The 23,982-nt window shown below is 42.8% G+C and overlaps 1 protein-coding gene across 6 annotated transcripts in view; it reads right to left on the bottom strand.

Annotated features, from left to right (window-relative positions):
• LAMP3 (lysosomal associated membrane protein 3) overlaps positions 1–23,982 on the bottom strand; it is a 35,515-nt gene that overhangs the window by 4,952 nt on the left and 6,581 nt on the right. Inside the window, exons 2-7 of one of the 6 annotated variants that reach the window (XM_073896681.1) lie at positions 22,747–23,492; positions 21,530–21,658; positions 10,230–10,287; positions 6,767–6,937; positions 4,778–4,913; positions 2,126–2,357 (exon numbers count right to left, since the gene is read on the bottom strand). In XM_073896681.1, the coding sequence (XP_073752782.1) occupies positions 2,348–2,357; positions 4,778–4,913; positions 6,767–6,937; positions 10,230–10,287; positions 21,530–21,658; positions 22,747–23,492 (1,250 nt within the window). In that variant the 3' untranslated portion in view covers positions 2,126–2,347. The other 5 variants (XM_025878028.2, XM_025878020.2, XM_073896685.1 and 2 more) reach the window with 5 other exon arrangements.

The following is a 23,982-nucleotide window of genomic DNA, read 5'->3' as shown; positions in this document are numbered from 1 at the left end:
AGGGCTGAAACCAAGAGTCTGGTGCTTAACCGACTGAGCCACCCAGGTGCCCCAGTAATATATTTTGGGTAACTTTCCTATACATACATAAATATGTATGTTTTCAATCTTACTTATAACTGTATCCTGTTGTGGGATGTATCTGTCCCAGACTGATGGACACTGCATTTGTTTTCAGTCTTTTGCTATTACAAACGATACTGTTGTGAGTAACCATGCACATATATCATTTCATATACAAGAAGGTGTAACTGTATGATAGATTTATAGACCCATAGTTGTTTAATGCTTTTTATATTTAACTATTTAAATAGATAAAATGCCTTTTTTAAATGTGGCTTCTCTATTCCTGAGAAAGATTTGTTTATATCCTTGTTTATAATGTGGCTTCTCTCTGATCTTACCCAATTTCACGGTCAAGCACTATCTTGAAGAAGAGCTCATTGGGGGGTGTTGTATCCTTTGAATTATTTCATGTTTGAGGTTATCTGCCTATTACCTTAATAAATAATATTTTGGGGTCACATTTTCTATCCCTTAGGACTTTAGAGATATTGGTCTATTATTTGCTGGCTTTAGATGTTATTGTAAAGAAATCTGAGACCAACTTTAACTTTCCCCTTTATAGGTGATTTGCTCTTTTGAGAGGGGAGGGAGAATTCATATGTCCAAAGAGTTCTTTATCTTTAAAGTTCTATAGCTCAGTTTGGATGTGTCTTAATGCTAAACTTTCTGTGTCAGTTTTTTTCCTGGTACACACTATGCTCTTTCAATGTGCAACTTCAGTTATTCATCTTAAGGAAAATCTCTGAAACCATCAAATTTATCTTCCTTCTGTTTTTGAACTCTCTACGTCAGAGGCGCCAATTATCCTTACGTTAGCTGATCTGAATATCTTCCATACCTAACAGCTGCCCTATAATGTCATAATCTTAATTTTTATCTGCATTAACTGCTTATTTCAGTTATTCTCTCCATGAAGATAATTCACCTTTCAGCTCTATCAATTCTGCCTCTTACTATTTCTATATATTATTGGGTGTTGCTTTGATACTCAATTTGTTCACTTGCAGGAGTTCACTCCCATTCACCTCACTCTTTCATTACAGCATTAAACAACTATGGGTCTATAAATCTATCATACAGTTACACCTTCTTGTATATGAAATGATTTATGTGCATGGTTACTCACAACAGCATCATTTGTAATAGCAAAACACTGAAAACAAATGAAGTGTCCATCAGTTCACTCCCATTCACCTTACTCTTTCATTATAACATTTCATCCATGAGCTCTGGTTATATGGAATTCACACTCTTATTGATTCTCAGCAAAGACCAGTTGGCAGGGATTTCTCTCTGTTCCTTAAGTTATGTTTTCTTTGTATTTTGTCAACTATATTCCTTTCTAACTCTCCCTCTTTTAATTGAGGTAAAAGGTAACATAACATAAAATTTACCATTTTAACTATTTTTAAGTGTATACTTCAGTGACATTAAGTACATTCACATTTTTGTGCAACCATCACCACTATCCATTTCCAGAACATTTTTCATCTTGCAAAACTAAAACTCTGGAGCCATATTTTGCTCTAATATTATTCTTATGTTATTTTGCTGCAGTAATTTTGCATAGTGGTCATAGAGCTTATTTTCATCTTGCCTATTCTTCTTTTTTTAAGACTTTTTATTTTTAAGTAATCTCTACACCCAATGTAGGCCTCGAACTTACAAACCCAAGATCAAGAGTTGCACGCTCCACGGACTGAACCAGCCAGGCACAGCCCTCATCTTGCTCGTTCTTGAGCATCTCATCCATGACATTCTGTTTCCTTTAATAGCATTTGGGTAAATTAGGGCCTTTCTTCCCACCATGTCTGAGATCAGTTAAAAATTAAGAATCAGTACTGCAGAATAAATTATAACCATTTTAACAGTTTATGAGGCAAAACCAAAATTCAGGCACACATTTATACACATTTGTTAATCAATGTCTTGTCTGTTTTGTAATTCATATGTAATTCTTTAATCACAACATATTTGTGAAAACCTAAAAACAATAAAAACTCTCAACAACACAATAATTAAGTAAATTATTATATAATGTTGATAGCGTATTCATAGCAGCGGTAATAATGACACTTTGCACCTTTAATAGCATGGAGAAATGCTTATGATGCACAGGTAACAAAGGATTCCAAATTGTGTACTCTGTATGCTCCAGTTTTGTAAAACAATATTCATGCCAGGGAAATACATCAAAATTAACAATGGATAGGTTATCTCCAGGTGGGCGTTCGTGAAGGTTTCTATTATCTCTGGGTGGGTTGTAGAGAGAGGGGTGAATTCAGGATGCTCTACCCTCGGCAGAAGAGAAAAATGGAGTTGAAACCCGCTGGACGGGCAAGCAGCAGGTGCACTAAAGGCAAGGGGCAAGCACTGCCCGCCGCTGAGGCCCCCCGAAGGGCTGCCCGGGGCGGGGAGGGAGAGGTGGCCCCGGAAAGCGACCTGCAGCACTCTGCAGTAAGCCTGGGACCCCTGGAACTGCAGCCGTGAGACTAGGACTCGGAGGCAGCACCAGAGGAACCCAGGGGCGGAGGAGGCTACTTCCCGACCAGCAGCTAGTGGTAGTCGCAATCCGGGACCCTCCCCGGAAGTCATTGCAGTAGGTGGGCAGAACTGCGGGGCAGGAACGCAGTCGGGCTTTAGGTACTAGTTTTCCAAATGAAACCTTTGCTCTTTTTGCTTACTAGAATGTTAATTCACGGTAATTTAAAAGATAATTGGCGGCGGGGATGGGTGGGGGATGGGGCGGTAGGGGGTGGGGGTAGATAACAGGACTCTAAGCAGCAGCTGTCACTCCAAAGAACTCACCGAAGATGGTAGAAAGGAAAATTGAACTTATGTGAACTGCCTTATCCCCCTCTTCTTGATTTTTAACTCCACGTCTTTTCCCATGGAAATTCCCCCACACTAGAAGAGTAACCTTTCTTTAGTCCATTCTACAGGCTGGTCAGTGGCAGGGTGAATAAACAACTCATGCTCTGCCGTATAGAAGCTCTTGAGTACACTTGAGGCGGAGCTGGAAACGGGAGGGGGAGCGGGGTATTTGTGGATGCCTGCTGGAGGGACCTGCTGGAGGGACCTGCTGGAGGGCCTGCTGGAGATGGGGAGAGAGGGCATCTCTCCAAAGCAAACCCTCGCTGGCAAACCTGAGTCCCTCTGGGGAACATCGGGTCCTCACAGCCTAGATTATCGTCAAAATCTCTTGTTGTACGGGGCAAACAGGAATGTCCTGACACTCCAAACATCTTAGGGGTTCTTGAAGCTCTCTTGAAGCTGCTGTGTGCCCTCCCCACCCTCTCACTTCTGAGAAAGTGGAGAGAGCTAAAATCTTTCCAGGGAGAGCCAGAACATGCCCTAGATAAGCAGTGGTTATAGAGCTGTTGCCAAGTTTCATAAACTTCCTGTTAAAAACAAAAACAAAAACAAAAAAAACCACCAAAAAACAATGAATGGCACCTCTGGCAAATACAGAAAAACAAGAACACTTCTGTTAGTAAAAGCAATTAAAAACACCCAGAAGCCCATTACCCTCCCTTTCCTCCGAAATAAAAACCTCAATTCTCCTACTTTTTTTTTAATGTAGGCTCTGCACCCAGTGAGGAGCCCAAGGCCGGGCTTGAACTCAGGACCCTGAGGTCAAGATCTGAGGTGAGATCTAGAGTCACGGGCTCAACAGACTGAGCCATCCAGGTGTCTCAATTCTCCTCTTTAAACAATGTAATAGAAAAGCATGAATAACATCCCAAGCCATATTTGATAGTATTTTTCCTCCACATGTCACTCTTTCCCAATCAGGAATCTCCTGGTTTATGATTTTTTTGTAATGTTTGCTTAAGAGGAAAGTGGTAATAATCTGGGGTAGATCTACCTGTTCTGTTTGCGATTCCTGATTGTTTTGATGCTTTGCCTTCATCCCCTCCCCACAATGGCCCAAATTAGCGAATTTACAAGGATAGACTAAGGATCAAAGAAAAACAGAGACAAAGCAGAAAAAAAATGTTAAGGAGACAGAGAACAAATGAAGGTGAAGAAATTGGAGAACTAACATTTATGGAGCCTCTTTTGTTTGCCAAGATCTTTGGTGTGTGCTTTACATTTTAAAAAATGAAATGTTGGGAAGTTATCTAGTTTTTTTTACTAGTAATGCATTATAATAGCATATAATGTCTTTTTAAAAATAATAGTCTATTAACACCATTCTGTAATTCAAGTAAATCAGGAATTGGGCAAAATCCGAGAGTTTAAAATCACTTTAGATTCTATTTCGAAATGGATTGTTTTTTTAAAACTAAAATTTTTTTAAAAACTGGATACTGAGACTCTTAAAAATGTGTAAGAAAAATCAGTGCAGTTTGAAAATGTCTTTCTTACAATTCTCCCTTTAGGTGTTTGCTTTCTCCTTCCCCCAAGCACCTTCCTCATGTCCCCGCCTCTTGTCCCTAATTCTCGAAGCCAGCCCTGTATTATCAGGTGTGGAGAGTGGAATTCAAGCCCATACGGCACAGTCTCCCTGTGCAACAGGAGAAAGTGCCGTGGGGGCTACCTTTTCGTAGCCTTCCGTTGGCCCCTCGGTAGAAAGCCAGGTTTGCTAATCGGATTAGGAGGGTGGGATAGGCAACTAGAAAAATTGATCCCTTTACTTCAGGCTGAATATGAAGCCAGAATTCCCAAGGCCTTAACCTAGCACATTTTGAAGAAGGTGGGGCTTTACATGCGTTCATATCCTGTACTGGGCCTCTTGTTGGCCACCAGACATGCTGTTAGCAAAACGACAAGCAGTATTGCGATACTCAGGCCCACGGCCACAGGGTTTTCTCTCCTGTTTCTGTCAGTGAAGCATTCATCCGCTGCAATTGAAGTCAGAGTAACAGGTGTTACAAGCTGGCCGCAAGGCTGGGAATTGATTCTGCCTGCCTGCCTCAGCCGCGCAGAGAAGGAAACCCAGCGAGAGGTGGAGTGGAGCTGCTGGGCTTCACACCTGCTGCCTCAGACACACGGGTAGGTGAAAACGAGGGAAGGTCAATGCGATGATCTGAAGCGTGCAGTGCTTGTGATCACTTAAGGGCTATCTTAAATTGCAGATACCCTGTCCCCACACCCAGGAAATTACGATTCAGTGCATTGGAGGTGGGGCCCAGATGATTCTGTTGTAGCTGGGAGGCAGATCCAACTTTGGGAAACATCGGTTTGGTCTAGAGAGTCAGGATCAGAACCGTAAGCCCGTGGAAGTTCTGGGGCCATGTTTTCCCAACTCTGGCAACAGAGACCTGTGTCAAATTGCATGGCCAAAGTTTTCTAGCCAGACTCTGCTTCTTAAAGGTTGCTGCTAGACAGCCTGGGGCTCCAGGTACTGGAGAAACATTTTACAGGCTCTGGGATTTTAGCTCCTTGAAATGGGTTGAGAATGTGGAAGTTTGATAATTATATGAAAAGGGGAGGAAGGGCAGGGAAAAAATGAAAAGATAAATTTTCTACATGTCCCTATGGGCACTGCTAAGAGAGGCCAGTGTATGTTGCTGAAAGGTTTTATTTCTCACCTCTGCCACTACAAGGTTTCCCACCTGCTCACTTCCTGTTTCACAGAGGTTCAGAGGGGGAGGAAGAGCAAGTGTATACCTTATTTTTTTAGATCACATGATGAATTACAGATGCTTTTCAAACCTTCATCATGAATTTTTAAGTTTCCCCAAATTGGAAGTTTTGAGACCAGATGACAAAGTGGGTGCCACACCTACTAAGAAATTTTAGTATTTTTGTCTTAGCACTGTGGTAAAGGTCCAAAACGGAGGCAGAGATTTGAAGACTCAGACAAAATCTACAGAAATCAGGGGATCCGGGCCAGCAACACTTTAATCCTTCCTCTGCTCAATGCTTCCCAGCAAGTATATCAGAAGGTTTTTGTAGGCACATCTTCGACTTTATAATGGAACTCAAAGAGAAGTTGGATTCACATTACAGAAATTTAATTTACAGCTAAACTTCTAGCTAAATCTATTTATGAAAATTGAGAGATATACATAATGTTCTTAGTTATTATGAGAAGAATGTTTTAGAAACTGAAATTCAATTCCTGGACATATCTAGGAATCTTTATAACCCATTTTCCCAGAAGGGAAAAAAGGGCTTTTTCAGAAAGTCACCCTGGTCTGTCCCTGGCCTTCTGCCTAGGACCTGCTTCCCTCTGCAGTGGTTAGAACTCAAAGCAGAAGTTGCATAGAAACTAACACCAACTACAAAGAAGCTCTAGCCAGGGGAATTGAGCTCATAATCGAGAAGAGGGGGCCCAACAGAGTACATTTCTGTCTTGAATTATTGCAACTTTCTTTTTTCCCTCTGCACGTGGGAAAAAATCTATTCTGAAATCTTGAATTTTAGATATGACTACTATTTAGGATCTTTAAAGTCTCCAAATATTCCTGAGGAGTCAGAATTACATACCAGGAGAATGTATCCTACTGTGGGAGAGTCGTGGACATGAACGAGTTAGTGTCCGATTTTGAGGTTGGTATTGACTCAAAGGAATGGCAGGAGGGAAAGTTGGCCAGAGAAACTTGGCCCTAAAAACTTTGTGGAACCATACTGTTGTAGGAAGCTCATGTGATTCTTGTCCCTTTTGACAGCTGCACACACAAAAAACAACTTGAAACTACCCTTGGGTCTCTGAAGTTTTTGTTTGTGACATGATGAAGACTTGACTTACCATTTCCAAAGTGGTCATCTTCGAAATCAAAGGCTTGATATTGGACATTCATTGTTTTCAGTTGAAGGTGGGTTGACAGCTGGATGCTCTGTTCACTCACACATTTGAAGGAATGCCCAACCACAGTCTCAAACATCACCACAGAACTTTTCATTCCTTGGTAAATTTTCTCTGAAAACACAAGGATGAAATATAGACACTTGGCATATATCCACTGAGTATCAACTGTTACTGGGTGGCCCATGTGCAGTTAAATGGCCTTCATTGAGATGTGGCTTTCAGGGGGTTCTGCCTTCTCTTCATGAAGACCCACTCTGGTGCTCTTTAGGGACTTTTTTCTGGTATTATGTAGTATATGGGGGCAAACTTACATAAATTAGAATGTGATAACTTTGAAGTGAGAACTTTTAGGAACTTTTTCTTCAGTTGTCTTGAGTCATTGGGGGCAGAGTTGGTGGGTACTATTGTCAGTGCTTGGGGACTACAGAGACGTGCCCACAAAAACCTCAGAAATAAGAGAAGTAAGATTGCTCTCTGTGACAGTCACATGAACCCTTATTGGATCAGAATAGACATACGCAGTCACCAAGTGGAACATCTGCATGTTACCAGACTGTATTAATATAGCAAAAGGACAGGCTGATCCCATCATTAGGAGGGGTTGTTACATCCATCCATAGGGACACAGAGAAGGGAGAGGCCCATCTCTGTCCACCAGAGTGCTGTTGGGGAGTGAAAGACCTGCTCAAGGACTGGTGCTATTTTATGACAGGTACACCCTTTTCAAGGAAGCATATGCTTCAAGGCAGATGGGGTAAACCTTTTAATCATATAATTAACTCCATTTGCTCTAATTCTACATTCACCCCACACCTTTCTGATTATACCTTGGCTTTTTGAATGGGAGAAAGTTCACTGGCCAGAGGACCCAACTGTCTAGTCCCCTTGGCAGTTACTGTAAGAAATAGTTGCACAATAAATGTACATGTTTACATTTTGATTTTATACATCAGTTTCATGACTTTGGTTTAAATGTCTCCTTGAAGAGACAGACAATATATAAGGGAGTGCTGACAGCTCCTGCGATTGAGGACCAGACTATGGACCTTCATGAATTCACCAAAGTTGTGCCTGAAAGGAATACCCATGGGCTCTTAATGAGGGAGCTTGAAAGTCTCCCTCCTTTCCTGTCTCTGTGGGTGTGTTTGCTTGTATCTAAGGTAGCCTCCCTCCCACATTAAGTGTCTGCTTGCTATGTGCCAGGAAGCAAGCAAGTACTCTGTAGGCACTGTCCTGTTTAATTCTTTTTTTTTAAATTTTATTTATTTATCGGAGAGAGAGAGAGAGAGAGCACAAGAAGGGGGAGGGTCAGAGGGAGAAGCGGACTCCCCGCTGAGCAGGGAGCCGGGTGTGGGACTCCAATCCAGGACCCGGCGATCATGACCTGAGCTGAAGGCAGACCCTTAACTAACTGAGCCACCCAGGCACCCCTGTCCTGTTTAATTCTCATACAATCTTTTGAGATCTGTTCTGCTGTTTCCATTTTACAGACAAGAAAATGGAGAGTCAGAGAATTCAAAACATCTGCCTAAGAGCCTACAGCTAGTAAGTGGTATTGGGACTCAAGCAGTCTGACTCTAGAGCCTGCTATCTTAACCAATACACTATTGTGTTTCCCACCCATCCCTGTACTATTTACTGTAGACTCTTGCATATGTACGTGCAAATGTCCTACGTGATGCATTGAATTATCCATCTACACCACTATATCATGTGTTATATCCCAGGGTGGCCTACTACAATCACTCCCGCTAACATTACAACAGTCATTACCACTGTAATTACAACTAACTACTGTTACTAATGCCGCCCCCGCCACCACTGACGTGCAAATTATCATCATTGTGATTCCTATAGCTCCTACTGCTACTGCTGAGCCTGGATTTTTAGGACCTAGAATTGTCTTATCCCCTTTCTCAGCCTCTAACTTAGCTGGTCTGACCTTCCCTTCCCCTCCTCTTGAGACATTACTACCCTACTCCTGGCTAAAATTTAGGCCATGTCTTGTGATAACATTAGCTAATTTATGTTAGCATTCACAATATTTTATTCCCCAGCCTCTATGAGTACACTTGTCTAAGTGAGGTACTATATATGAAAATAAGTTGTCAACTATGACATCTTACTTACTTTTAACCAATAATCATGGGCAGCATCCTCTTGAACAATATCAATAAAATATATCTTGTATTTTAAATAGACATTTCTCCACGTTTTCATTTCTTGGCAAGTTTCTTTAGTATAGGCTCCTTAATAAGATAAGCTTAAGCCAGTCAAAAGAGAATTTTAAGAAGGAGAAAACAGACATGAAAATTCTTCGTACAGTACCTGGCACAGAGAAGGTGCCTGGCAATGGTTTATTATCAAAGGCTGGGCTTTCCAGAGAAACATTTGAGCCCTCTGAGAAATTCCCCCAACTTGACTGGGAGCATTACTTTCCTAGATGGAAACCTTAACAGGAGTTCTCTCAACTAGCCCCACTGTGGACCATTCTCTATACAGCAACCAAACTGAATCTTTATCAATGTAAATTTGATATACCATTTCCCTACACCAAACCCTCCAATGGCATCCTTTCATACTTTAAACTCAAATCCAAAGTCCTCACCTTGCCTTACCCAGAAGCCCTACATGCTCTGGCCTGGATGCCCTTCAAACCTCATCTGCTACTCTGCTCACTCTCTCGGGCACACGTGGCACTAGCCGCTCCCCGAACACACGCGCATGTTCGCTTCTAAGGACTTGTATATCTGTTGTTCCTGCCACCTGAAAAAAGCATCCCCAGACCCAGATGCCCCCAAATGGGGCTATCTCTCTGCTCAAACTTCACCTCTTCAGAGAGGCCTTCCTCTCCTCAGGGCTTCCCAAAGGCCCTACCTAAAAATATCTTTCCAGTCCTCCCCGACCCCCAAACCTGCTTGTGTTTGCTCATTGAACTTAACACTACTTAACTGTCTATTATAATTTAATGTGCCTGTCTGTGGTCCTCTCCCCACTTCTAGAATGTAAGCTCCATGACAGCAGGGACCATATGTTTGGATAATATGGATTTCTACTGCCTCTTACAGGGCTTGGCACATAGCTGGCACTATCCACATTTTTGTAGAATGAATGCATGATTCCAGGAGCTCAGAAGAGACTGCACCATCACTAGCAAATCTGTCCCAAAGTCACAAAACTCTCTAGAGTTGCTGATAATGATCTCTGACATAATGTAGTCCGCCTCCTTCATGAGCAGATGAGCAAACGGAAGCATACAAAGATAGAGTGCATTTTCCTGGTTCCTCTCTCAGTCTGTTTCTCCAAAGCAGCATCAAAGATTAGCAAATTCAGTGGGCTGAAAAATGAGCTAACCCGAGGTACAGAGTCATTGCTGGTGGAATGGCCTTCTCTAACGACTTACCTGGATTTGAGACTGTCAAATAGGCTCTCACTTCATTGATATAATACGAGTTTTCATCCTGTAAAACAGCAGCGTGTTAACCTTTGGGCAATCTTTTTTTACATTTATGATTCTGGTTTACAAACTTTGTTTAGGCAGGATTCTAGCTATTCAATCCTTGATATGGGGCTTTGGGGGTGTGTTGGTATGGAACCATAATTGTGTCTGAAAACTTCAAAAAAGTAAATATACCACACAATAAATAAATAATAAGTAATGGCTTGCTCTTGGTCCCAAATTTTTCTCCTGCATACTTGTTGCTAGAGCTTAAAAATCACATTCCACCAGTCCAAAGTCTCTTCAGTTAGGCCAAGTTTCTTCCTGTTAAAATGCATATACATCTGGAAGGTGGAGAGGTTGGAGGGGTATACATTAAACTTTTACTAGTAATGAATATCTTAGGGTAGAGATTAAAACCAAGACCACTCATCTTTTTTTTTAAAGAAAGAACTTCAGGCGCCTGGGCGGCTCAGATGGTTGAGCGTCTGCCTTCGGCTCAGGTCATGATCCCAGGTCAGATCAAGCCCCACATCGGGCTCCTGGCTTGGCAGGGAGCCTGCTTCTCCTTCTCCCTCTGCCTCTCTCCCTGCTCATGCTCTCTCTCTCTCTGTATCTCTGTGTCTCAAATGAATAAATAAAATCTTTAAAAAAAAAAAAAAAGGAAGAACTTCAGCATTTAAAGATTTATTTATTTATTTTAGAGAGAGAGAGCAGAGGGGAGGGGCAGAGGGAGAGAGAGTCCCAAGCAGACTCCAAGCTAAGCTCGGTCTCATAACCCTGAGATCAGCCTGAGTTGAAACCAAGAGTCAGTTCTTAGCTAACTGAGCCACCCAGGCACCCTGAGACCACTCATCTTTTTTTTTTTTTTTTTAAAAATTTTTTTTTTTTATTTATTTGAGAGAGAGAGAATGAGAGATAGAGAGCATGAGAGGGAAGAGGGTCAGAGGGAGAAGCAGACTCCCCGCTGAGCAGGAAGCCCGATGTGGGACTCGATCCCGGGACTCCAGGGTCATGACCTGAGCCGAAGGCAGTCGCTTAACCAACTGAGCCACCCAGGCGCCCGAGACCACTCATCTTTAAGGCTACCATGGGTGGACTTCATGGGGCTCATAAACTCTCTGGGAAAAACAGTGCATGCAAAATTTTTCATGCATTTTCCTGGGGAGGGTATCAATTGCTTTAAATAGATTAAAGGGTTCATGTCTCCAAAATGGTTAGATGGGGCCACCATAAGGGATTCTGGAAAAAAATGATTTACTCTGAGATCACTGGGTGTTCTCTAGAAGTGGACCCTAGGAGGTGTGTTCAGAAATATTATGCAGTGTTCCCCATTTTATTCAGGGATTGCCCTTTTGGAAAAACAAAACAAACCATTACAAAACAGCCCTATAACCTCCTGAGAGACTAAGGGTGTGAAATATTAAAGGGAATTGAATTGAGATATAGAAGGGTAAGTTGAAAAAGGAGATTTTGGGGTTTTTAAAAGTAGGTGACTTAGTTATTATTTATAAACATTCATTAGAAAACTAACCACAAGTAAGAGGTGCAAAAAAATGATAGAGCAACAAAAATCAGAATCTGAAATTGAATTACCTTTAGAAGTTCCAGGTCTAGCCGTAAAGAAATTTAACAATAATAATCTTGACTATATTCAAGTACATTTGTGTATTATTTATAGGTAAAATGATGATTCCCTACACAATATAAGGGTTCTAAAAATACAAACTGCTTTAGTAAGGTAACTGCTACTGACACACTCAACTCTAGATCCTATAATTTGTTGAATAGCACCTACCACATACTGGCTCCTTACCTCATGCCAGGCACTGGAGCAGACACTTCTTTGCCATGCCGTACGTAATCCTCACAGCAACTTGGAGAAGAATTAGAGGCTCACTGACTTGCCCAAGGTCCCAGCCCTAATAGGTGGCAGGGGAAGATATGACCCCAAGCTTCTTGTTTCCACGTCTAGCATTTAACTTCTCTTATGTCCAGTCTAGACCAGGCATTGCTCTAGGTCCTAGATGAGGAATAAGACCTGGCTCCTTCCTTCTTGGGTCTCAAAGGCAAGGTGAACAATATGCTTGGACCATCCATTTGATTTAGAGAGAACATCTGTGACCCAGGCCCTTCTTCGGTTGTTTTCACAAACCATTTATTCAGGTTATTCTTTATTTGGGGTCCTTTTTAGCATATAGGAGACCTAGACTTCAGGGCCCCAGGTCACTGATGCAAGACCCCTGCCCTATCCTAAGAGCAGAAAGGATCCACTGATGGGATTTAAGCAGGACAGTGACATGAGCATGACTTGGTTTTTTGAAATTGCATGGGTTGCAGTGTGAGATTGCTTTAAGGAACAGCAGGAGAACAGTGATAAGGTCAGCTCTGAGCTCCATAGGGTACCTCCTGGAATCTTCCCCTTCCTGTGGCATCTCCTTGATCTATCCTCACATAAGGAAAGGCTTTGTATTTCTACAAAGGCTTCACAGTTTACTAAGTGCATGCTGTCACCTACATTGCCTCCTTTGATCCTCAGAACAGCCCCCTGAGACAGAATAAATATTATCACCCCATTTTGCGGCTGAGAACAAAGAGGCTCAGAGGAGTTAGGCATCTACCTCTAATTCACATTGTTTGTAGGTGACACAAAGCAAAATCTGGTCTACAGGATCCTGCCCTACATTTACCTCCATGGGATATGTGGGTATGGACAAAAAATTCGTTGTGCAAGAACTTTCTTTCACATTTCCTGAAATGCAGTTGTCTGTATTTAACCATCTATTGGAAACAGAACCCGCTACACAATTTGTGGGGCCTGATATAAAACCCAAATGTAGGATTTCTTTTCTTTTTTTAAAGATTTTATTTATTTATTTGCCAGAGAGAGAGAGTGAGCGGGAACACAAGCAGGGGGAGCGGGAGAGGGAGAAGCAGTCTCCCTGCTGAGCAAGGAGCCCGATGCGGGACTCGATCCCAGGACTCTGACATCATGACCTGAGCCGAAGGCAGATGTTTAACCGACTGAGCCACCCAGGCGTCCCCCAAATGTAGAATTTCTTGTTCAAAAATCATTGAAGAATTTCAAGAGGTGACAGCAAAGCTTAAACCAAGCATGGGCCTCGCTGACTGCACAAGTCACATGCTCATGAAGCCAGCCCTGATAGGAAGGGCCATTCCTACTTCCCAAGAACTAGTACTGTCTAGGGTAATGCCAAAAGTGAGTCCTTCCAAAGCAGATGGCAGAGTGCTCACATTCACTGTGAGTTCACCTTTTTAAAGATTTTAAAAATTTATTTATTTGAGAGAGAGAGGGGGAGAGAATGAACAGGGGGAGTGGCAGAGGGAGAGGGAGAAGCGGGCTCCCCATTGAGCAGGGAGCCCAACTCGGGGCTCCATCCCAGGACACTGGGATCATGACCGGAGCCGAAGGCAGACACTTAACCGACTGAGTCACCCAGGTGCCCTGCTGTGAGTTCACCTTAATGACATAACAGGACAGAGTCCGGAGCTCGTATCCAGGTTTCCTTCTATTAGCCAAATGTTTCCTGGGCCTGAGCTTATGTCCATGGTTAGGATAAAGGAAAAGCATTTGTTAGGTGAACTCAAGTAAACAAAAGCACAGACAGATGTTTAGTTTCCTTGAGATTCCAAATTTTATATAATTTATGCTACTGATACCAAATGAGTCTTATCTAGACAATTGTGCCCACTTTTTCTGTAGAGTTTTGGAATAGAAATGGAAATAGGAGAATAGAAATAAAAATGTCTTTTTCTTTTTAAGTAATCTCTACACCCAATGTGGGGCTTGAACTCACAACCCCAAGATCAAGAGTCACACACTCCACGGACTGAGCCAGCCAGGCACTCTGAAATTGTCTTTTATTTAAACTAGAACAAATTTCTTTTTCGACTCAGGAGTTCAGAATTTGTCATAATTTGAATGGTAGTAGGTCTGAAGTTTATTCTATAAAGGGGGTTGGCAATCTTGTTTATGTGAAGAGCCAGATGGTAAATATTTTAGGCTTCATGGCTCTGTGTAGCTGACACTCAATTCTGTCATTGTAGCACAGAAGCAGCCATAGACCAACACATACACAAGAGAGTGTGGCCACCTTCCAGAAAGCTTCATTTATGGACACTGAAATTTGAATTTCATATGATTTCCAGGCTCCACACAATTTCCTCCACCCCCTACCAGCCATTTAAAAAGGTAAAAGTCATTCTTAGGCTGAAGACTGTACATTTTTTGGTGGCAGCCTGAATTTGGTCTGGGGGCCACAGCTTGTCAACTCCTGGTCCTCACCATCAATGAAAAACCAAGTTGCAGAACAAATCACTTGGTTAAAACAAAAGCAAAAATAAACTCCTGGGACTTCATCAAGATAAAAACTTCTGCACAGCAAAGGAAACAGTCAACAAAACTACAAGGCAATCTACAGACTGGAAGAAGATATTTGCAAATGACATATCAGATAAGGAGCTAGTATCTAAAATCTATAAAAAACTTATCAAACCCAACACCCAAAATAACAAAAAATCCAGTCAAGAAATGGACAGAAGACATGAACAGACATTTCTCCAAAGAAGACATCCAAATGGCCAACAGACACATGAGCACTTTTGCTCAACATCACTTCTCATCAGGGAAATACAAATCAAAACCACAATGAGATACCATCTCACACTGGTCAGAAAGGCTAAAATTAACATCAGGAAACAACAAGTGTTGGAGAGGATGTGGAGAAAGGGGAACCCTCTTACGCTGTTGGTGGGAATGCAAGCTGGTGTAGCCACTCTGGAAAACAGTATTGAGGTTCCTCAAAAAGTTGAAAATAGAGCTACCCTACGAGCCAGCAATTGTACTACTAGGTATTTATCCAAAGGATATAAACATAGTGACCCGAAGGGCACCTGCATCCCAATGTTTATAGCAGCAAATGTCCACAATAGCCAAACTGTGGAAAGAGCCCAGATGTCCACTGACAGATGAATGGATAAAGAAGATGTGGTATATATACACGATGGAATACTACTCAGCCATCAAAAACAATGAAATCTTGCCATTTGCAATGGCATGGATGGAACTAGAGGGTATTATGCTGAGCGAAATAAGTCAGTCAGAAAAAGACAAATACCATATGCTTTCACTCATGTGGAATTTAAGAAATAAAACATGAACATAGGGGAAGGGAAGGAAAAATAAAATAAGATGAAAATCGGGAGGTAAAACATAAGAGACACTAAGCTCTAGGAAACAAACTTCGGGTTGCTGGAGGGGAGATGGGGGGCGGGGGATGGGTTAATTGGGTGACAGGCATCAAGGAGGGCACTTGATGTAATGAGCACTGTTATATGCAACTGATGAATCACTAAATTCTACCTCTGAACTAATAATACAGTATATGTTAGCTAAATTGAATTTAATTTAAAAAATTTTGAAAAAAGAAATGTTATAAAGAGAGCGGTTAACCTCCTATTTGGGAGAACAAAGCTTTGCTAAGACTTTTTTAATACCAATTTAAAAAATACCTTTTTGTTCCCGTGTAACCTAGTTTGAGTTGTCAAATCATTGTGAACATTCCAAAAATTTTATTTTTTTCCTTATTCAGTAGGATGGGGAAAATTATAACAGGACTTACCTCTTAGTTTAATGTGAAGATTAAATGAAGGAATCCATGTAAAAAACTTAAGAGTCTTCACTCAAATTTTAACCGGTGTTATTCACCATGGTGACAATAAATTAGATTGCCCCTTCCCAGTAAACCTCTCTCACTGAGCTCAAATGATCCTTTTTTGTCTATTTCTTAGAGCTCAGATCTACCACAAATAGAGAGAGAGAGCAAGCAAGTTAAGCTTCAACAGCCTACTCATCAAAGAAACAGAGCTGAAACCTCAGCTCTGGGGGATGGGAGACAGGTGGGTACAGAGGAAGGGGTGGAGGGTTTGGGAACTTCAAGCAGATTCACAGTGAACCCAAAACGCAAGGGAGATTACATGCTACACATTATATAGTTTATAGTATCTACTTTCTCCTTTGATACCCATAAAGTGATTCTCTGCCAGATGTTTTCTGCATTTGGGGTTCAGGTTGGAAAGTGAGAAAGATCTACCCTGCCAGATTCTTGAAAACAAAGTGAAAATCCTTTGTGTACCCATCAGCATTGCCAAAAGGGGCTAAGGACTCTGAACAGCTAGCTGTGGTACTTCAGCTTTTACGGTGTGTCCATGGGAATGGACCTCTTGCACAAGTCCCATTCCCCCATTCAACCGATTGGGTGCTGGACACAGTGGCTCCTCATCACCAGTATCTAAGAGCTCAGCAGTATCTCCTCAGAAGGGACCTAATTCCCCAAGGGACCTAAACATCCTTCTTAGCAAAGGACCAGGTCCAGAGCAAACCAGCCAATCAATCTGCCCTGGAAGGCATACCAATGACCTTGAAGTCCAGGGTCCTCTCCCTAACTTTAGCAAAATGCATTGTGGGAGTTTCATAGTCCCAGATGTTCAGGATGTGGATTTTTGTCTTCAACATCAATCAGGCCTTTTTTTGCTCAGCATTGTTGTGACTATGTCAAGAAACCTTTGCTCTGTATATAGCAAAGGGAAGCCAAAGAGGCTATTTCTTTGGAGCTGCTGATCTACTTCTTGGCAGCTTGGCCAAGAGTCTGTGAAATTTAGATTCATTCCTTTATTGATTCATTTCCTCACCAAATAATTTGCTAAAGATATACTTATGTACAAAGTCAGGGCTGGGCACTCTGAATAAATCACAGACACGCCTTCAAGACAGCAAAATGTGTGATAAGTACATTAATGGAGGTCGGGAAAAATCAATGGAGGGTCAGGAAACCAAAAGAAGAAAGCCTCCCAGTTTTATCGGGGATGGAGGTGGGGGCTGGGGCAGTGGGGAGACTTCACAGGGTGAAGATATATGAGTCATCTTAAAGCATGAGTGCAAAAGGGGTGAGGGGTGGGAGGGGCATTCCAGGCAGAGAGGAAAGCATAGGGGAAAATGGGACATGAAATAATAGAGCATACTGGGGAAGCTCTAAATAGTGCACTCTGAGGGTGTTTGCATTTGAACCCTGGTAACAGTTCTCAGGAGTCTCTCAGTTAACAGGGCTCCAAATACCCCTGCAAGGCTCTGGGTAAACAGCAGGGCAGTGGGCAGCATTAGCTTTCCAGACCTTGGCTGGCCAGAACACCACCTGGCCTGGTACTGCACCCCCTTGCCCCGCCAACCCCACCCCCACCCCACTGATTTCTCCTATGTCCCATCCCTGAGTTAGGGTTGGAAGCCTTGAACTGCCCTGACAGCCAGGTGGATGAGAAAGGGGTAGTGTTGAGCATGGAAAAATAAACTCTACACAAAGTTACTAAAAGATGTTCTAAAACAAGGAAGGAAGTTGTGGGGAGTGGGGGAAGGGAGGTCTATTTATCTTGCACCTGGAGAGCCTGAACAACTTTTAGTTTGTCACCTTAATCAAACGAGACACTGACATGGAAAGGTTCTCAGTTCTTTAAAAAATGAAATGAGGGCGCCTGAGTGGCTCAGTTGGTTAAGCGACTGCCTTCGGCTCAGGTCATGATCCTGGAGTCCCGGGATCGAGTCCCGCATCGGGCTCCTTGCTCAGCAGGGAGTCTGCTTCTCCCTCTGACCCTCTTCCCTCTCGTGCTCTCTATCTCTCATTCTCTCTCTCTCTCTCAAATAAATAAATTAAATCTTTAAAAAAAATTAAAAAAAGTAAAAAATAAAAAACGAAATGAGAGAAATGAGAAAAGAAACCCACCTCTCCTAACCACGCTACAGGCCAGACACCATGCTCAGCATTGCCAGATACACTAACCTGGCTCACCTTCACAGCAGCCCAACAAAATAGGTGGTGGTTGGCCCCATCTCACAGAGGGGGAAACAGGCTCAGAAAGAGAGCTAGCGACTTGTCCGTGGTCACATATAAATGACATGGATAATTTAAGTCTTGATTGAACAACATCAAGGAACAGTTTGGGAGGCAGAATTTTCTTTACATTTGTCATTGGCAGTATTTCAATTTAAAAAATTACGTATTATGGTGCATGTTTTGAAACCTGGAACTATAGCCTATATTTCTTTTATTTTCTCCCATAATGTCTGGCTCAGTGTTCAGGACGCAGTAGGTGCTCAGTAAACTCCTATTAATAAATTGTTAATTCAAGCTTGCTTACCAGCATCCATTTACCATTCTCCAACTTGGTTCTCATTTATAACACTTATGATGTCATAACTAACATAAACTATTTTCCAAGACTTTCTTTTTCTCTAGAGCGGTGGTTCTTGACCAGAGGTGATTTTTGCCCCCCAGGGGACATCTGGCAATGTTTGGAGACATTTGGGGTTGTCACCAATGGGGCTGAGTGTTGTTACTGGCATCCAGTAAGGAGAAGCCAGGGATACTGTTCAGCATCCCACAAGGCACAAGACAATCCCCATCACAGACTTATCTGGCCCCAAATGTTAATACTATTGCTGTTGAGAAATGTGGTCTAGAGGTTAACCACATTTGGAAAAGTTGCTGACAGAATTGCTGAGGCCATTTCTCCTGTGGAAGAAACAAGATGGCTTCCCTGTTTAAATACATTTTGCACAGACCACCTGTTAGGGCAGAGCGTCCACAGGCCAAATCTGGCTTACAACTGTGTTCTGTTTGGCCAGCTTTGTTCAAGTTTTCAAAAAAAAAAATGTGTTGCCAGCATTTAAAAATAAAAAGATCTGGATTTCTGTCTTGTCTTGAATAGTCAGAAGATCTGACAACACTGGTTTCTTGTGACCACCTGAGAGAGGTGATATCTAAAATATCTAACAACTGACATGGTAGGGCCGTAGCCACTCAGAATGTGTACCCGGTCATCCAGAATGAATGTCCACCATAAAGGAGAGTGATAGTCCCCAGGGAGGGAGGCCAGCCCAGCCACTGGCACCTACCAGCCGGAGCTGAGGAGTGGCTGCCCCTCTGGGGAGGACGGGCACTTCCTACCCCTCCCTTGTGTTTCCTCACTTCTGAGGCTTGCCTCTGTCATCTCATTCCTCTAGGGTTTTTCCTACACAGACTTAATGGGAAGATGAAGTCTTCAGCAAAAGTGGGACAATAAAAAAGAAAGATGGCGTGTTTCAAGGGGAAAAAAATTTTACTAGCCTACTTCTCTCCTTAAGTTCTATACTTAGCCCTTGTGATCTTCAAATTTGTGGTCACTATTTTAGCTTAAACAAGTTCTCTTTTAAAATGTGGAAATTCTCCTGAAGGACTAAGTCTGGTGGGAACTTTTGCTTTCTATAAGCTTTTTTGCTTCCCTCTTGTTGTAGAGCTAAGGTCAGCTGCTTGAGGAATTGGTGCTGGGGAATGAAATGAATAAAGTGAATTTGGTTGGCAGGACTCAGGCAAAGCAGCTAATGCAAACTTGGGGCCAAGGACAGTGGCTCTCCTTGCTTCTTCCAGAAGAGGGGTGGAGGGGAGAGAGGCCCTGCTGGTCCTTCTAGCTCTATCTCAGTACTCATTTCCTACCCATACCTCTGGCGGCACAGAGAATTCCAGAAAGGTAGGGGTTTGACTGTTGGGTGGAGTTTAATCAAACAGAATCCAGTCTGAAGGCATTGGAAAGGCAGGCAGAGAGGGCATCCAGAGACAGAGGAAAGGAGCAAAAAGAGACATTGAAAGGTGCCAAAGAAACTCCTGCAGGCCTGCCTAAGGCAGTGGCCACTGTGTGCTACAGAAAAACGCTGGGGTTTTCTGATGCCTTCCTTCAGACAGTTACTCACACAGGCAGGAGTCTGGGTGGAATCAAGCCCTGAACTAAAGCAGAGATGCTTATGCCTGTACCCTCTACCCTTTTGCTGAAGTGACTTTAAAAGAATTCCTGACCCCTCTGTAGGTTTAACCCCAGTTGTCCAGAAGTAGAGCACATATTCTTCCTAGAATGTTCTGGTGTGAAAGAATATGTTTTTCCCATTTGATACTGAAAGGAAACCCCTGACTTCTCCAGTGCATCTCCACCTTAAGGAGAACCATATGCACAAGGAGGATAAAGCTTTTGACACCAAGTTAAGAATGTCAACACCCTTTATTGAACATTGTTATATACCAAGCACTGTGCAAGACAGTTTACATATACCATTTCTGATTCTCCCAAGGGTCCCACTAAGGAGGTGTCATTATTTCCATTTTATAGATGAGAAAACATGCCCCAACTAGTCCAAGATCATGTGGCTAATCAGTGTCATGGCTGAGAGCCAATCTTAACTTGTTTCATGCCTATGTTTATGCTCATTCCTCTCCAAGCTCTGCCACCCAAGACCCCTCTAACCTCAGGGGTCACATTCAACAGGTAAGAAGGAGGCCCATACCAAGTCCCAGCTGCAAATGTACTCTCGGCAACAACCCCCCCCCCCGCCCCGCCCCACCCCGGCCAGCTCTTACTTGGCCTATTTGAACGGCACTTTGGGAGAAGCAGGGATAAGTCTCTCCTTTGAGAGTGGGATGACCAACATTTTATCGCCAAGACATTTACCCACTTGAGCCACTGTAATCATAGCTACTGGCTCTTGAACATCTATTTTCCAAGTACTGGACAATGCTCTTTACAGAGGTGGTCTTTAATTCCCTTCCCCCATTTCTTAAGTGTTCAAATAAAGCTCAGACAGGTTAGGTTGCCTGCCTGATGTCACAAGGAGAACAGTGACAAAGTCAGATTTCAGCCAAGACTCTCCGACCTCATGTCCATCGTCTTTCTGCTCCACTCTGTTGTCCATCCCTTTTGTAATATGGTCTGGAAAACCCAGTGCCCGGTTAGTCCCTGAATCTTACCTGCCACAGTTGGAAAGAACCCATGGTGACATTTGATTTTGGTCTGAGAATAATCCTATTTCTGTGTGCCCACTGGGAATTTCAACGGGTCTGTTGATCTGTACAACTTCCTCCTTTGGGTGGTTTGCAAAGGGCACCTGTGGCTGGGTTCCCCAAGGCCAAGTCTCCCCTCAGAGGCACTGAAGGCCTTCTTGGGTTGCACGGAGTAGGCTTAAGGGGTTAGGAGGCAAACATAAGATGTCGACACTTCCCTCTTCTCCATCTCCATGCCCCTCATTCTTATCGGGGAATATCTCAAAAGGCTCTGAGATCTACTTCCTTTGGAACTTAAAGTGAAGTATGGGATTGCACCACCGGACCCCAGGGTGAGGGAAAGGGAAAGTGATGCTAGAGCCAGTTAGTATGAAGGAGCTCAGCCCTCACCTTCGTAAATGTGAAATTCACAAAACCGCCCTGGAAATTCAAGAGAAGGTTGGATTTTCGGTAGCCACAGTTCCCAGAAGCTTGGGTTGCGTTAGGGTCGATGTTGAAGTATCTCTGAGGTGAAAACACCTAAACCAAATAAAATAGATCAGATCAATGAGATATCAAAGAAAACTCTAGCTAGGGAACCAGAAGCACAGGCTAGTAAGTGAGCCCGAAACTCAAGTCTAGTGCATGTTCGCTCAAAAACTTCAAAGTCCCCAGGAAACACCTCTCATTCCCAAACTGCTACGTTCAAAGATTGTTTATTTTTTAAAATTTTTTTATTAACATATAATGTATTATTTGTTTCAGAGGTATAGGTCTGTGATTCATCAGTCTTACACAATTCACAGCGCTCACCATAGCACATACCCTCCCAATGTCCATCACCCAGCCACCCCATCCCTCCCACCCTCCTCCACTCCAGCAACCCTCAGTTTGTTTCCTGAGATTAAGAGTCTCTTATGGTTTGTCTCCCTCAAAGATTTTTTAAAGGAGTTCTCCCATAGTAAGAGTCCTCAATAGATCATTTATAGCCAGTCTTCTCCTGACATACTGCATAGAATTTAATTTTTGTTAAACATGTTACAAGGTACTACAGGAAAGATCTTGCTATGTAATGTACTTCTGCTTCAGATGAAAACCTGAATGTGGAAGTTTCATAAAACCTGTGCAGAAAAAGAAAGTATTATTTTTATGGTGATTCCTTTAGTAAATCGAATAATCTTAACCCCACCGCCACCCCTTCTAATCTTCTTGTTAACCTGGATTTTTGATACTAATGTCGCAGCTGGCTGGAACCATGGAGACCATGTAAGCCAAACCCCTCACTTCACAGGAGACTTGCTGAGGCTTGAAGTCATCAGAGTTGCTGAGGCTTGAGGTCAACATGGAGGACACCTCAACACTCTGTCCGTGTTGGCTAAAAGTGAGAGGTGTGCATAGTTACAGTTTTAGTGTGTGCCTTCCTCTAGCCAGTCTCTATCAGTTTTTATTTTTGCATTTTCTAAATGCAAACAGATTCATCTTTTAATGGAGCACCTTGGAGAAAGACGAGCTTGCAGCCCTTTATTTCCTTAAAAGACACAAGATGCAGGGGAATGCCTATTCTCAGCAAGACACACTGTACTAACACTTTTTGAAGACAGTGTTACAGTCCTATGGCCCCAACTTACCGACTCTGTGTCTTGAACCGTTAGCTCTATCCCCATCTCTGCTTTGATACAGAGCCTGCTTCCATTTAGAACTTGATAAATTCCAGTCTTGGCTGACGAAGCCCGAGGTGCAAGAGTGGGTCCGGAAGCCGTGGTACTAGGTGAGGTCGTTTGGGTGGTATTGTGTGCAGCTGTGGTTGGGCCTGGGGCATGACTGGGTTGAGCAGACTTGTGACTGGTTGTGCTGTTATGTGGTGGAGTGAACAAAGTTGCTGGAAGGGCAGTCTGGTGACTGGTTTGGGTGGTTTTCCTAGTTGTGTGGCTGATAGTTGGTGGGCTGGTTCCTGTCATATGCGCCGCTGGAGGGACGGTGGTTGGCGGTGAACCTGGGGCTGCGCTGGGGCCAATTGTAACCTCAGTGACTGGAGCAGGTGTGTGTGAGTTATTGGGTGTGGCCAAGGTTGTGACTAGGGTGTGGGTTGTTGGGCTGGTAGTTGGGGTGCTGTTTGTAGTTATCAAGGAAGTTGTTACCAGAGTTTTTACTGTTGTATGTGTGGTTGGGGGCTCAGAGCTGGAGGTTGGGGCAGCTCTTTGAGAGGGGACGTGACCATCCATTGATCTGGCTGCTGAAGTTTGGCCAGGGACTTGGTGAGTTAGTTGCAGGAAAGGCTTTGCTGTGGCCTCTGCTGTTGCTGCTACTGTAGATTGATAGTCGGAGGTTTCTGGAAACATTTTTGCTCTTATTTGACTGCCATAATGCAAAATCCCTGTAAATTAGGAAATAAAAGTGTTACCACACTAAGAATTCACATTGGTGCCTCCTTCCCCCACCCCCATTTTGATGTTTCTGCACAACAAATTAACATGCATTTATTTACTTTTCTCTTTGACGTAGTGACTTTATTGCCTTCACATAAACATACACACTCAGAAATGTGATTGCTGGATTACATGGTAGTTCTACTTTTAATTCTTTTGAAGATAAACATGATTTATTTTATTTCCAAACATGCTCATTTACTTTTCATGAGGAATATGCATATATTTAGATTTGGGTGAAATTTATAAGGATATAACAATGAAGTGAAGATCACCAAAGATTCTACCACAAGGCCACAACTTAAAAGTTTGGGTTGCACCCATGTTTTTTACAGGGTTGTGATCATACTGCAGATATTCTTCTGTGTCCAGCCCCTTTGTCTGTACAGGGTGTGGTACTAACACCGCAAAGTGGTCATGCTTAATCTAAGTGTGGAT

Source organism: Callorhinus ursinus, unplaced genomic scaffold (genome assembly GCF_003265705.2).
Source record: "Callorhinus ursinus isolate GAN/ISIS: 27379988/994484 unplaced genomic scaffold, GSC_fseal_2.0 scaffold1, whole genome shotgun sequence".
NCBI classification, from domain to species: Eukaryota; Metazoa; Chordata; class Mammalia; order Carnivora; family Otariidae; genus Callorhinus; species Callorhinus ursinus.
Note: the sequence above shows the minus strand (reverse complement) of the source record. Positions and strands in the feature narration are given on the sequence as shown.